Source organism: Lathamus discolor, chromosome 2 (genome assembly GCF_037157495.1).
Source record: "Lathamus discolor isolate bLatDis1 chromosome 2, bLatDis1.hap1, whole genome shotgun sequence".
In the NCBI taxonomy this organism is placed as follows: Eukaryota; Metazoa; Chordata; class Aves; order Psittaciformes; family Psittacidae; genus Lathamus; species Lathamus discolor.
In genome coordinates, this window is record NC_088885.1 from 2,613,926 (window position 1) to 2,627,930 (window position 14,005).

Below are 14,005 nucleotides of genomic sequence, written 5' to 3' on the forward strand. Positions count from 1 at the left end.
AAGTTTAGGTTACAACAGTGCTTTTGTTCAAAGATCATTTTATGAAAGACTTGCAAATTTGAATGCTTTTACAAAAGATACTTTTTTTTTTTTTAGGGTTTCAGAAGCCCTTTACTCTCCTACTTTTAAATTGTAACATAAAATAAGTGTCTATTCAATCTATAGCTCATTGGTTTATTCTTATCTATGGAAAAAAATAGCTCCATTTTTTTCCTCTCCTTTGCTGTTTGGTTGTCAGGTCATTCAGCAACATGTGCAAAAATGACATTGCAATCTTCATTCAGAGAAAAAGAATTGAATTTCTGAATGGAAACAAATTCTTGTACCTCAGATGAATTTTAAAGAGGAAAATCTGAAATTCTGTGCAAGTCTTTTCAGTTGTGCCATTGTGAGTTGGTTTTTTGTCATCCACCGCACCTGCAGCTCAGTTCCTTTACTGTTTGTCTCTAAATTAAAGTAAAGTTTTGGCCTTGTGTGTGATTTTCTTTTTTGTTCAGCTGTTGAACCACTTGAACCTTTTTGGCAATGCAGTATTCTTTGAAAGTAATATGGAGGCTCCAGTTTCATGTTTAATTGAAATGTAATTCTTCAGTATTATCCAGTTATTGATTAGAAAGCTGAAGAATTGTAATTTGCTTGTGCAGCTTTGCTTCATCTGCTTTGTGCATAGCATCTGAGTTTAATTCTTCAACTGTGGAAGCTACTTAAAAGCACTGCTTTAACATAACTCCCTGTGGCTTTTTTTCCTGTGTGAAATGACTAAAGCTTTCTTATTTCCATTTGCCATCCATTTCTTTAATCTGCTCTGCTCCCTCCCTCTTCATGGATTATAAACCCCTACCCTAATCCTGCCTTTACACTTGGTCAGGATCACAGTCTGCTAACCCCATTGGTGGTAAGAGTCTATGGAATTTGTGTACTCATTGTTTGATCACCTGTTTGACATCTCTCATTTGAGGACCCTATTCAGCAGAAACGCTGGCTCACTTTTCTCACCTGCTTGGTTGTAATCCTTATTTAGAAGACAGTAGAGTTGGGAGGTTTTGGCCATTTTTGGAATGCTGTTTTATTAATGCTTCTTTCATCATTCACTTCCCTTAGACCTGCTGCCAGTGCTAGTATTGATAAGTGTGCCAGTGCTGTTATCAGCATTATGTTTTCAGGATATTAAGCTTCATTTGGTTTTGTGCTTTTGCAGGTCAGACTATAGGAAGATAAAGCATTAGAATGAGATGTTGCATTTCTTCTATATATTCTGAGACTTGAGTCTCAAGTTTTTCAGGGTTTTGAACTACTGAATAAAACCTTCAGAAAGCCTCCAGCACACTGAAGACTTCTGAAGTATTTTAGTTGTTTTAAAGATATACAAAATATTGGAGGGCAGGAAGAAGGCATAAGAATAGCAGGTCTAAGTTGAATGCCCTGATATGCAGCAATCGCTTAACCCTTAATTTTTGCAGCCCACAGCAATTGTACAGGCTTGCCCATTCTCTTTTTGTTTTGCTATGGAAGTTACTGTTGATTTCTGCAGGCTGTTTAATGTTTTATTTATCATTTCTGCTGAATAGGCCCATAGTTTGGAAAAGGGATTTTGCTAAATGATCATTTCCGATTTGAATTCAAACAATGAAAGTCCATGCATGGTACATTGCTTCACTTTCCCCCTACCCTTCTTCCCAGCATATGTTCTATTTTGTTTGGGATTTTGTTTCTTTTCCCATATAGTCGAGCTTTAATCAACTTGTATTTTTTTTTAATGTGCCTCATAAGAAGTAACCCATGAAACTCACTTGAGATGTTGCATGTGAAGTTTGTAGATCTGATAGCATAGCTGTGGGCTTACCTGGTTATTTTTTAGAGATGACTGAAAGGTTTGCATCTGTATGGAATTAATCTTGGGTTAAAATTACGTTTTGCTTTTTACTTGGTCAGACTCCTTGAGTTCTGCGGTTGGAGGCAGTATACTTACAGCACTGGTGGTATAGACGAGTTATAACTGGAGAAGAATGGATCCCTATTAGGGCTTAGAACTTTAATTTTCTGTAGCTGAAATATCAAAATTGGGGATCAAGACCTGTTTCTGGTAGCGAGTGCAGTGTGTTAAAGATTCATAGCACTCCGTAATGTACAGTTTTGATTAATAAAAGTATGAGATTCTTAAATATGTCTTGATCAGGTTTTTTAGCTTGTTTAAAACCAGTTGAAGATTGTCATTTGAGTTTGTGGGATAACATCCTCAGAAATGAACGTGAGGACTTTAATTGTCTTCAGTGACATTTTATTTAACTTCTCAGACAATAATGCTTAAAGACCCCATGCTTTTAAAAGCAAGAGTGAAGAATTTAAATATTAAGAAAAATATGTTATTTTATTGTGACATCGGTTGCATTGGAAGAGGTAGATAATTATGAAATTACTAGTTTAATGTTGCTCCCTTTAGCTTTTTAGCAGATTTTGGGGGTTTGTTTTTGGTTTGGCTTGGGTTTTTAATTTTTTTAATGGAAAATGTGATTAGAGTTCTTGTTAAGAGACATTGGAACTGTTGATGAAGACTAGAAATACTGTTCATGGTTTCTTAAGTGTATCAGGCGCTAAATACCATGTCAAGTGCTTCCTTGAATTGATAATTTTACCTACCTTGTATGTAGTGCTCTAAGAACTTGAAACAAGGTATTTATTTCACAGTCGTACCTTGTCAGTTTTCCGGACCATTTCAGTCTACCACCACTTCCCTACTAACTTTAAGTGTTTCTTTTTAACCACGGTTGTGTATCTTCTCTTGTGGTTACTTACATTTGTTCATTTTGCCTTCAGCTGGCAGTAGATCTGGGTCTCCTGGAAGAGTTTTGACAACAACCACGCTTTCCACTATGAACACAGGAATTCAGAGGGGGTTAGTGAATCCTGCAGCTGCACAAAAACGGAGCAAAATCCCACGAAGTCAGGGGTGCAGTAGGGAAGCAAGTCCTTCCAGATTGTCAGTAGGTAAGAATCATTGAATAACTTGGTTTCTTTATAGCCCGTCTTACTGCAAGTGCTAGCTTGTGTTCAGTTTTAGGTGGATGATAAAATCGCAATACATATCAATAAAAATCTAAAACATTCCTATTTTCTGAGGCTAGTCTTCAGCAGGTGTAAATTTAAGCTGAACCTTCAAATTTTTGCCATTTATTTGTCAGAATGCAGTAGTAGTTCTTTTCCTTACCTCCCTTTCTTCCTTCTCTTTCTCTTTTCTTCACTTCCTATCCCTACCCCTGTAATACCCACATCCATTGAATGAAAGTGTGATACCATCTTGAAAAGATTTCTTTCTTCATTACTTTTGTGTTCTTTGTATGTGTGCTTGCATGTGTACATTTCATTGATAGAAAAATGAGTGTCTTATGTCTTAGACCTCCTGATATAACCTAATTATTACAAACAATACTATTGAAGAATATCAGTTGATGTTAATGGTGCTGCTGCTGCTCTTTGGTTTGTATTTTAATTTTTACTTTAGCTGCATTAATTTTCTGTGTTCTATCTTTGGAAAGCTGAGGGGTTTTTAATTTGTGTTACTGTTGATCAGCTTGATGCGAGTACAAATTCCGAATCGGTACTCTCTTCAGATTTTTTCGTTGCTTGTTCCCTCTTCATCCTTTTTAAGAGGTTTTTCAGCCATTCATTCAGGAGTTGGTAAATCCCAATTTTGAGCTGTATGAAGCAATAACTTCATTGAATGGGCTACACGTAGTATGCTCCAGCACAATCAAACAAGTGTGCAGAAACAGCTATGACTTAGAATACAACATAATCATCAGTGTCTATTCTTAGAAATGCGTCTTTGATCTTACTTCAAAACCACAATTGCATTAAAATTGCAACTTTTCTTATGTCTTCTCCCTTCTGTGCTGCTGTTTGTCTGTACCCTGAATCATACTAGCACGAGGCAGCCGCATTCCTCGCCCTAGTGTGAGTCAGGGGTGCAGTCGGGAGGCCAGCCGTGAAAGTAGCAGGGACACGAGCCCTGTCCGCTCTTTCCCGCCCCTGGGTAAGTACTCTCTGCCCCTTGTCTTGCATGGCTGTCCCTGCCCTTCATTACTGCTCCTAACGAGTCCGTGCCTCCTCCATTTAGCTTATAGCCAGCCACCATTATTTTCCCTTCCTTTGGCTCACTCACCACTTCCTTCCATGGAGAGCTGACCAATGTGTGAATGGGCTGCACACTTGAAAAATAAACGCTTTGCTAGTGTTAGTCATACCTTAAATCCCACGCTTGGAAAGGTGTGTGATATGCAGCATCTCGGTACCTTTTTTCAAAGGGCAGTTCTGCTTTTGGAAGGGTTTTTTGAAACTAAGTGTTTCTCTCCTTACTACAGCACTCATGGCTTGGGTGCAATTAGGTAATCCATTTCTTAGTGACCTAGAGCAGAGTACAGTATGGCTGTCATCCTTTGCCTGTCCCTGCACCAGCTGCTAGGGCCTGCTGCTGTTCAAAATTGCTCTCTAGCCAGTGAATCATTTTGGTGTATAAGAAGAAAGTACACTTCATTTTATGTCTCCTTATCTTTAGTGTCATCACTGTATTATATGAGAAAATAGCAGAATTACAACTTTTTGCTGTTAAAGCAGTAAGATGGTGCAGATACAGGACCAATCTACTGGAGCAGTGTTATGATGCTGTTTTCCATTTTGGAAAAACAAGCAGCGCACATAGCAAAGTCCTTGTACAAGCAGATGAACAAAGTACCATTCTGAAGGTTACTTTTAATCTGCGTGGCACAAGTGAGAAGTAGTGGAGGCAGCAGCTGTCATTCAGTAGGGAAGAAGAGTAATCAAAACCTTTTATACTTTCATGCATGTACAGCTACATTCAGCCTCTTTTCTAGAGCTGCTCGAAGTACAAGTTTTGGTTTCACTTAGTGTTTCAGCTTGTTGACCTGGCATCTGAAGGATTTGGCAAGGTTCTTGAGCTGTGTCTGTTCCTGAAATGTCAGTAAAACACAGGAACTTTGGGTTACGGTTATTTTGACGTGTTGGTCAAGGATTAGGGAAGCGTCTCATCTCTACATATCCTTGTCGAGGTCGCTAGGAAGTAGTAAATGTTGATAAAAGTCTTTTTACATATCGGGTTTGTGTGTTTGGGGTTTTTTATTATTTGGTAATACAAAATTCTGTACAAATGTATCTGAAAGTGATCTTTTGGGGTGTTATTTTTGTCTGAGTTAGTGTTCAGTATGTGTTCCTCTTCTTCTGTTTGTTCAAGTGTAGCTTGCAGTTAATACTACCTGTTAAACATAGTCTGAAGTAGGAAATCTCTTGTTTCTATCGCAAATTGAGGTACCCAACTGTACTCCTAATTAGCATTGGAAGTCTGTTGTGGTCTGGTAAGTCAGTATGCTTCCTGTCAGCCGTGGGTTCCTTGGCAAAGTGCAGATTAATTGAATGAAAGCTGTTTCAATAACTAATGCTAATTTGCTCAGATGCTGCTTAATTGGGAAATAAAATGAAAAGTGGACATTATGCAGGGTCCGTTAGTAAATTCATGGTTTTTACCAAAACACAGCTGGCCCTGTTGTAGTACACACATGGCTTTGTTCCTTTTACAAAGGAGGGTATTTTCCAGATCTTGTGTTGCTTTTGCTACCCTACAGCTTGACTTCAGTTGCATCAGTGTGAGACCTGATTTACATTTCTGTTTTGGCCAAATGCTTGTTATTGCAAGAAATCTGTGTTAATACCATAAGATGGGTCTCCAGAACTGATGCTACTTGAGGTTTGTCTTCAGATAGCAAAACAAGTACCTATAGAAACGCAGTAGATTGAATTATCTGACAGCACAGAGAATGCAAAGTAGCAAATATAGGAATCCAGTGTTACTAAAAGAACCAACCAAGCAGCAGCTGTACCTGGAATAAATGAGGATTGCTAGGATTTTTTCTATTATGAGTTATTTGAATAATTTTGAGTGCCATTCAGTGTTTGTTGGAGCAGTTTTGTCTTAATGAGACGCTATTAACTTCTATCAAAAATACTAAATGCAGTGTTTTTCAAGGGTAGAAGATGAAACAAGGCAAATTCAGGTCTGTGATTGTAGCTAGAGGCAGCTTTGCATGGGGTTGGAAGGGGGAATGTATTCTGTATTGTGTCTGATTCTCAGCACAGCAATGTTTGCCTTGGAATGCTAAGCCCTTTTGGGGCGTAAGATGACCCAATTGCTACGTAATTGCTGCTCTGTATGCACTTGTATGAAGTGTTTATGTCATCTCACATCTCAGTATCAGATTATAACCTGGGGGGATACTGCCACTCTTGAAAAGCAAGGGATTAGTCATTTAAATGGACTTTTTTCTGTTGCATACAGTTAAATAGATCAGATTAGTATAACTTTCATATTTTAGCTAAGAAATTATGTTATTTTGAAGCCATTTAAAATCTTATTCTAATTCATTCATTAAAAATCACCACAACAAAAGTCAGTACTGGCACAATTTCTGCCATTTGAGGGGTACGAAGAATATTCTTGAGAATATTCTTTGGAATAAAGTATGTTTGATCCAGTGTAGTGTTTACTGTCTCAAAAACTTGACCAGCATGTTTCAAGTCTCTATGGGGGCAGGATCATCTTGAATTCTGTGCCTGAAGTTTGAATTTTTAATTGTACCTTTAATTTTAAGGGCTTGGTGATGGAAGGTAGTTGAAAAGTTTTATCCCGTTATCGCTTGTTTTTAAAGCTCTGTCAGCCTTGACACCTCTGGTTTGGCATCCTCTGTCCCATCTCCTTTTCCATGCTGAGATGCACTCCTAAAGGACCAAGGACTTCACAAAGCATCAGTTGCAGAATAGAATTTCCTAGATAAACAGTTTCACGTGGGTTTAGTTTGAAATGAAATACATTGCTAAGCCTTATGTGAGGAGCAAAAAGTTTCATGTGGAAAACCCACAGTGTTCTTCCTGGGACCTCTGCAGGACTTTGGATCGCTTTGGTTGAGAGGTGTGCTTCCCAAATGGGATTTGGTCTGTGTCAGGGTAATTTGATTTGAATTGAGCTCTTACCTTGTCAGTGTTTATCAGAGTAGAGAATTATTCATGGTTTCTCTTTATACTATTTCATGTATGTGGAAGGTGCAAAATACTTGCATTTATAGTTAAAATCATAACAGTCTATCTGGGGTTTATGTCACTGTGGGTGGACATTTGAATTCAAGTTCAAATTGTCAAACCCAGTTTCATTCACGTGGCTGTTTAACTTGGGTGAACGGAAGAAAGAAGATAAATTGTTGGACATACGTTGTATTTAAAATTACTTGGTTTAAGAAAAAAATATTGGCAATGGTGAGTCCATTTCTTTAGGATCTCTAAAAGACCAGTTTTATGGCAGTGCCAGGAGGCGGAGAGTGCTCAATTTTATTCAGTGTCCTTCAGGATCTTTGGTTTCTGCTTTCCATAACTGTAAAGAATCTTAATGAACTGTAGTAACTAACACAAATGTTTCAATTTCACATTTGATTTATTCAAAGAAAATAATACCCATGTGAAATATGAATAGCATTAAGTTATTTTAAACCTTTAATTAAAATTGATTTTAACTTTCATTCAGCGTAGTGGTGAGTTTTAACCGAGGTTGACTTAGCTGCACGTAGGCAGGAACTCAGTTTTACACAAGCTGCCAGCTGCCAGGACAGTAGGTTCATGCAAGAGGCCCTGCTTGCAGGTGATGTTTGGTATGTAAGCATGTAGAATTGAGGTAACTGCAATAGAAGACCAGTATCAGTGGAGCTATCTAGATATTGCTGAGGATTCTCTGTGTGTTTGTGTGCATGTGTCCACACACCTTTTCTTTAAACATATTTGCTTTTAATCTGCTGTTTAATCTTTTAAATTTAAAAAGAAAATCATGCATGAAATGTCCACTGTACCCAAACCCATATAAATCTGTGTAATCATGTTCTGTATAATCAAAGAACTTCCTGGAGCTTTTTCCATCTGTGTAATGCAGTTTCTTTTGCTAAAGCTGTATCTTTTTATAAGTATTCTCTTGTTCATGTAAGCAACTATTGCAGCACTCTGCTTCCACGGTAATAGATAGGGTTTATATGATCCTGTTATTGCAGCTTCCAGACATCACTCCAGATCCACTGGTGCCCTCTACACTCCTGATGTTTATGGGGCTACAGGTGAAGGATGAGTACACTTTGCTGTCATCTGTGCAGTCATCCTGGATTTTTTTTCCCCACCCATTTGGTTATTCTCATAGTTCAGTTTTTTAAAGCATTATTTGTATTAATTTGAGTTTTGTGGTTTTAGTAATCCAGATAGTTGTGTTTATGTTGCTAGATTTTGTCTCCACCCCTCAGCCAATGTTAATAATTTTCTTCCTTAACAACAACCATTTTATTTTTACGTGCAGAAGACCTTTTTTTTTTTTTAGCTTTCCTTTTTTCAGTATTTGTAGAGCATTCTTTATGCATGTAGTTTTCTAATCAGCGCTCTCAATAGCATTCCCATTCCATTTGCTTCCTTCTAAAATGAAAACAAAAACCCAACATGAAGAAGACCTAAAAAAAAACTAATAAAAAAGGTTCTTTCAGTTGAAACCATTGTTTTGTGGGATTTTTTCCCCCCTGTGGTAATAGAATAGAATGTGCGCATCTGACTTTGGTTTTTACTTCATTTCTTACTTTTCGCTGAACCACTAAAGACTTCAGAATGGAAATAACCAGTATTTCAGCCACTGCATAATTTGTTAGAAATGTTAAGCAAATGCTTTTCTTCTGCTTGGGTTTTTTTTTTTAAGAGAGTGTGATATTAATGTCCCATGTTCCTCTCGTGACTGAATTCTTTCTGTTCATTTTTGTTGTTATAGCAGGTTCCAGCTTTGGAATTAGTCAGTCGAGTCGATTGTCATCATCAGTTAGTGCTATGCGAGTTCTGAACACGGGTTCTGATGTGGAAGAGGCAGTAGCAGACGCTTTGGTAAGAATCTCACATTTACGCTGTGTAGGATACAGACTCTTCAAATGTTTGGTACCTGCGTATTTAATTATGCAAAAGAACTTGTCAGTCATGATTTTACTGGCTTCTAGGTGGGGAAAAAAGAGGAACAGAATTGGTAGAGCTGCAAAGTGTTGGGATTTTTGTTCCCTACAGAATTCTTAACTTCTGAGAAAGGTACATTTTTTTTCCATAGCAGACAGGGAATAATTTTGGGCTGCTCTGTAGGAGTGGCCCAAGGAGCCACTTGAGCAGGTTGCATTAACCAGCCGCTGGCCACAACAGCCAAACTTCTGGGTAGGTTGAAAGCTTGTTAGAGCTGGCAGTGATGACAGCTGAAGCAGTCTGCTTCTCATAAGGCTGGGTTCTGTTTGAAGTTTCTCTGCCTGTCAACATGTAAGAGATGCTAAAGAGATAAATGATGGCTTGGCAAGCAGCATTTCATAACTTTAGTCTTTGTTTTCTTTTCTTTTCAAACTGTGACACTGAGCTTAAACCTGGTTCTGCCATTCCCTTTCTTAACCTTTGCTGTTCTTCAGAAAGGGAGTGTTCGGCTCCATGACCCTCCTGCCCCAGTGAGCCAAGCTGTACACGTTATGTCCTTCGCAATTCTGACATGTACATCATCAAGCTGAAGTCTTCAGTTAATGTCAAATACTTACACTATGAATCAAATACAAATATTTAATGATACTCAAATAGTATACAATGACTGATAAAAATGTAAGTACCTGTTACCTATCGATCAGTCAGGATGCTCTAAGCAAATCATTTTTACTCTTTTTATTAATGTTCCAAATAATCTTTTTCTTAAACCAGCTACAAATTAGATTCTGAAATAAGTAAGTCTAGCCGGGTATGACTGGACAGGGAGAAACAAGATGTCAAAGGAAAGCACCTGAAGAACTCTAACATGTTCTTAATCTGGTGATTTATAGATTCCTTGGTTCAGACTGTCTTCTTGGCACATCAGTTCAATATTGGTGTATCTTCACTGGCTTATCTGTGAAATCTTGCCTGAGAAATCATGGTGAGATTGAGTGGGTTTTCCCTTTTCTGATATTGTAAACTTGTAACAAGCTTTCAGCATTGACAGGGAATTAGTTAAGTGCCAGTCAGTCTGGAGTTGGGAATAGGGAGCAACAGAAAAACATTTGTCTATGGAACATGAAAAGTTTCTGTTTCTAATTTGTAAACGAGCCTGTGCTATTAATTTATCCACACTGGTGCTATGTGAAGAATATCTTCAGTACTTTTAACAGCTTCATAGCTTATTCAGATTTAGCTGGGCAAAATATGTAATAAGAATATAAATTTAGAAGAAACTAATACTTCCAGTAACTGCTCTTGTAGCTGGAATGTGTCCTGTTTGCTGAAGTGACTAAGTTTTCTCGTAGAAACTGACTTGTCTGACCTGGATCCAAAATAGCCTGATGCTCCTAGAGATGTTAGAGGAAAATTGGTTTGTATATTTTAGCTAGACACTAAAGGATTGTAGCTAAAGAATCTTCAGAGGATCAAGAAGGATCAAGACCAGCAACAATTTATTACTGCAGCATTTGCCTGCCTGGTTCCCTGCCGTGCTCTCAGTGTGCAGCTTGTCCTGTATAAAGGGCCCTATTTAGATGGAAATCTGGTTATGAGCATCCTTCTTATATTACCATAGACTGAAGCACCCTCCTCAGAACAGTGTTTTTAACAGGTAGAAGGTACAGTCCTGACAGATGTAATATAAAAATATTCTGGATTTATAATCTGGATTTACCTTTTTTATGGTATTAAAAATCACTTGGCCAGTTATAACACTGCTCAAGCCAAAGTGGCATCAGTCTTCTGGCTAAGATCTGGTTTTGAACATAAGATAGAAGAAATGCAGCAATGTGGTGATCTCCACATGGTTTTATACCTTTTATTTCAGCACAGTCCTTGACAGTTCTGATTTTACTTCTTTACAGATTCTTTTACTTATGGTGACCCTGTTCAGAAATGCTCATGTCTTTGGGATTTTTCCCTTCCTTTGTTCTCTTACACATCTGTATGCTTGTTCTCTTGGCAGTAAGCTTGCTTGTTAGATGGTGTATTGACTGGTCTGTATTGCGATACCCCCGAGTTATTCCACAGTTAAAAATGAGAACCCTGTACAAATGGGAATGGTACTTAAAGGGAAACCAGTCAAAGGGAAACCAATCACACTGCTGCTTCTGTGTGTGTATAATGAAATCAGATTTTAACTACTAGCTTCAACTCCAGTATATGAATGGCAGGGTTGTTTTGCAGAGGTATGTGATATTCCTTTCAGAATAAACAGCATTTCTTTGGTTGGGTTGTTTTTTTCCCTCTGGCTTTGGCGTGTTGTGTTGTGTTTTGTTGGCTTGGGTTTGTTTTTGGGGGATCCGGGTTTTTGCATTAGGGTTTGGGAGGTTTTGTAGCAATTGTTGCAGTGACCAAATTTAGATATTTAAATGAAGTTTAAGGCAGAGGTGGAGAAGTTGATGGAAAACTAAAGTTTAAATCACTGTCTCAGATAGCAATTGAGTGCATGTGTGTAATCTTCATGCTGAAATACTACTGCATGAGACACAAAGGTGTTGACAGAGAAGTCTTTGTGACCAACCAGCAGATGATATGTAATACTTCCCTGGAAATGGAAGCTTAGCAAACTGCTTGCCAATTCATGATGTTCTAATCAGATGCAGAGAGCTAAGAACAAAATTTACAGTAAGACAATGTGTTCGGTAGCAGGTAGTTTAATAGTCAATGCTGCTATGCCTTACCTTCCTGTTCTCAATTTCTGTTTCTTTTCAATAATTTACTGCTAACAGCTCTTAGGAGACATACGGACTAAGGTATAGAAACTGTTTTCTTTCTTCAATAGTTTAATATTTTGCTATTAACATGCTTGATACAAAGTAAGTTAAAATGACAGAGTATGTGAGTTTAGACCTCAGTCTTACATCCTGTAACATATATAAAGCTATTAAGAGAGTAACTAACTTTCAATACAGTCTTTATGTTACCCTATCATGCGATTGTATGGATTTTTACAAGTAAACCTTAAGTTGAATGTTCCATCAAATGTGTGTCTTCTTGGCATTTGCTTTGCTTTTATATTTGGAATACCTCACAAGCCATACTTCTTTGAAATGTGTTTATTAACTTGGTTAGACCTGCTGAACAGTTGGAGACATTTATCAGTGCAGGGAGTAGGGGTCACACTGATAAATTGAACTGTTGGCGTCTCTATTCTTTACTTGTCTGTATACTCTCTCTTTGAAAATCAGTGGTAATGTGAGGTGTTTCTGTACTACAGAAGAAGCCTGTGCGAAGAAGATACGAGACTTATGGGATGTACTCGGATGATGATGCCAACAGTGATGCATCAAGTGCCTGTTCAGAAAGGTCCTATAGCTCTAGGAATGGAAGCATACCAACATACATGAGGCAAACAGAAGATGTGGCTGAAGTCCTAAATCGCTGTGCCAGCTCCAACTGGTCAGAGAGAAAAGAAGGCCTTCTAGGTCTGCAAAACTTGTTAAAGAACCAGAGAACTTTAAGGTAAGAAGAGATTCCAATCAAAAAACAATTCATTTTAGAGTCAAAGGGTGGCAAGGGAAGTAGGAAAGGAGGCTGATGTTCCAAAGAATTCAGAATGCTGGGGAGAGGAAAAGCTAGTTGTGCATCTCAGAATAAGATGGGGGAAGGAGTGAGGAAGCTGTTTTCATTTCTGGCCACCAGTATATAGGATCTGTTTAGAAAGCTCAGTTTAAGAAATGGAATTGAAAATCAATACAATCCTTGCAATATAATCAATATAATCCTTGCCTTAAGTGCTTGCATCTAGTATTGATGGAAAGCCTTTATTATTTTTGTTGTTCTTGTTATTAATATTCTTATTATTAATAGGGTATTTATTCAGAAGAAACTCTTTACCACTGGCTACTAAGTATACCTTTTTTATGATCTGCTCCGTTAAAATACGGAAATGTTATATACACCAACTAGTTTAAAGAGCCATTTCTAGATTGAAAGTCTCATTTTAGACAAAATCTATTATGTTTTTATTATGTCTTAAAATGCTTTACTTTGTTTACTAGATTACTTGATTCAATATTTACAGTTGATCGCACTGATTGCTGTGCGTTAGTGCTTGGTAGCACTAGCAGGGGAATTGACTAACGTATTGTTGTCACTTTGACAGTCGTGTTGAGTTGAAAAGATTGTGTGAAATCTTCACAAGGATGTTTGCTGATCCTCACAGTAAGGTATGTTTAGGTTCCTCTTACTTTCAGTAAAGGTTTGAATACTGTAATAGAAAGCCAGTTGTGGTAAAATATGTCAGTGGTATTTGCACATGTCAGAACTGGACAGGCTGTTCTCTGTAAGCGGTTAGCATCAGATTTCAATCCATTTAATTTGCAATTTTGACCCAAGATCATTTTCCACCTTGTTTGCAGGATAATTGAAATAAGGTAAAGGTTAGTTTCATCTAAAATACATCGCAGTAGGTCAATAGTTTGTGTTAAAATTTGTAAGTATTTTTAAGGAGTCATGTTTACAGAGGACACTTCAACTTGAATAATGTTCTTCTCTCAACTGAAAACAAAAGGCTCTGGTGCAGTAATGTGAATCATAAAGAAAGTGGTCTAACTGACCACATATGACAACATACATGATGAGTAACAACTTATACCAAATGTATGCTTATTTATTTTCCAGGGTATTTTGTATTATCATAACTTGTGATGTCTTCCTCAAATGTCATAGATAGGCCTGGCAGTTGAGACTGCTGTGTAATTTTTACATCACTGATAGTATTCAAGAAGTAAGGTAGAGACTATACTTTGATATAAAAGAAATTGCGATGTTTTATTCACTTTTACCTAGGTAAAGACCCAAGGAGAATAATCCTTCTTTTCTCTAAGACCATTAAAATCTTTTTAGCAGCATTACTTCACTTGATAATATTTGTACAGTTTTGTGGGAGGTGGGTTACTGGTACAGCAGTAATGACTTCATACATGCAGTCATTTCT

General features: G+C 37.6%; 1 protein-coding gene across 12 annotated transcripts in view; it reads left to right on the forward strand.

The window, feature by feature from the left end:
* CLASP2 (cytoplasmic linker associated protein 2) overlaps positions 1-14,005 on the forward strand; it is a 123,138-nt gene that overhangs the window by 84,110 nt on the left and 25,023 nt on the right. For 5 of the 12 annotated variants that reach the window (XM_065665408.1, XM_065665414.1, XM_065665411.1 and 2 more), the window contains 5 exons: positions 2,815-2,985; positions 3,923-4,030; positions 8,846-8,955; positions 12,284-12,528; positions 13,172-13,235. In XM_065665408.1, coding sequence (XP_065521480.1) covers positions 2,815-2,985; positions 3,923-4,030; positions 8,846-8,955; positions 12,284-12,528; positions 13,172-13,235 — 698 coding nt within the window. The remainder of the gene's footprint in view (positions 1-2,814; positions 2,986-3,922; positions 4,031-8,845; positions 8,956-12,283; positions 12,529-13,171; positions 13,236-14,005) is intronic. The other 7 variants (XM_065665410.1, XM_065665416.1, XM_065665413.1 and 4 more) reach the window with 3 other exon arrangements.